The sequence below is a fragment of the Mastomys coucha genome, unplaced genomic scaffold, assembly GCF_008632895.1.
Source record: "Mastomys coucha isolate ucsf_1 unplaced genomic scaffold, UCSF_Mcou_1 pScaffold5, whole genome shotgun sequence".
Taxonomy (NCBI): domain Eukaryota; kingdom Metazoa; phylum Chordata; class Mammalia; order Rodentia; family Muridae; genus Mastomys; species Mastomys coucha.
In genome coordinates this window covers 66,262,344-66,263,569 of record NW_022196911.1, presented here as the reverse complement: position 1 = coordinate 66,263,569, position 1,226 = coordinate 66,262,344, and the positions used below count along the sequence as shown (strand labels likewise).

At 38.5% G+C, this 1,226-nt stretch overlaps 1 protein-coding gene across 3 annotated transcripts in view; it reads right to left on the bottom strand.

Moving 5' to 3' along the window:
- Rabep1 (rabaptin, RAB GTPase binding effector protein 1) overlaps nucleotides 1-1,226 on the bottom strand; it is a 105,776-nt gene that overhangs the window by 4,801 nt on the left and 99,749 nt on the right. For all 3 annotated transcript variants that reach the window (XM_031353114.1, XM_031353115.1, XM_031353116.1), the window contains one exon: nucleotides 671-769. In XM_031353114.1, the coding sequence (XP_031208974.1) occupies nucleotides 671-769 (99 nt within the window). The remainder of the gene's footprint in view (nucleotides 1-670; nucleotides 770-1,226) is intronic.

Sequence of the window (1,226 nt, the reverse complement as noted above, 5' to 3'; positions counted from 1 at the left end):
TCTCTGTGTAGCCTTGGCTGTCCTGGAACTCACTCTGTAGACCAAGCTGGCCTCAAACTCAGAAATCTTGGGTTGAAATTTCTAATCAACTACTAATTGAAACCATTAAAGCTCATGACCTAAGCCTGCAAAATTGGCAGAGGGGAAGACTTAACCTAACTCTAGGTACATTAAATCCATTTTCTTTTTACAAGTTGTTAGTAAAATCAACGTTCAGAATATAACTACAAACAGCGAAGTTTTGTTTTTTTCTGAATAGATATACTGAATTCCTGCATTCTTTTTATTTTTTTAATTTCTAAAAAATTATGGCTGTTTTGTGTATACATAGATCTGTGTACCAACCATATAGCTGCAATGCCCATGGAGATCAGAAGAAGGCACAGGATCTCCATGTGACTAGAGTTAAAAAGATGGTTGTAATACAGCATGTTTGTGCTAGGAACTGAACCCAGGTCCTCCAAGAATAACCAATGTTTTTAACCATTAAGCCAGCTCTCTAGCCCCTTTGTTTGTTTGAGAAGCTCTCACTACGTAGACCAGGCTGTCCCTGAACTCACAAAGATCTATCTGCCTCTGCCTCTGCCTCACCAGTGCTGGGATTAATTAGGTATATGTTGCCATGCCTTAGACTCATTTGTGAAATTAAATGACCAACAAACATAATTACCTTAGCAGTAGTTTCTTTCTTTAACTGTTCCTCTAAATTAACTTTTATTTCTTGGAGACTCTCAAGTTGTTGTGACTTCTCTCTTAATGTATATTCCAACTGTGAAATCAAAAGGGAAAACTGAAACCCATAGAAATATTGAAGGCCACACTGCACTATCTAAGGTATCTGTAACCCAAAGTACCATGCCCAAAGTCAGGCTTGCTTTTGGCTGTTCCTGGAATGTTCTTCTCAAGCTTCAGAATGTAGATTCTTCTTGTCCTTCCAGACCTGGCCTTTACCTATTTATTAGGTACCTACCATATCCTAATTCTAAGGCTTGAAACTGAGAAGTCAAGACAAGCAGACATGGAAATAATTAATGCACATCAACGTAAAGGCAGCAGCATTTAATTCAGGGAGAAAAGCTGGACAGTATTTTTTTTCTTAAAGATTTATTTATTATTATACATAAGTACACTGCACCAGAAGAGGGCATCAGATTTCACTACGGTGGTTGTGAGCCACCATGTGGTTGCTGGGATTTGAACTCAGGAACTTCGGAAGAGCAGTTGGT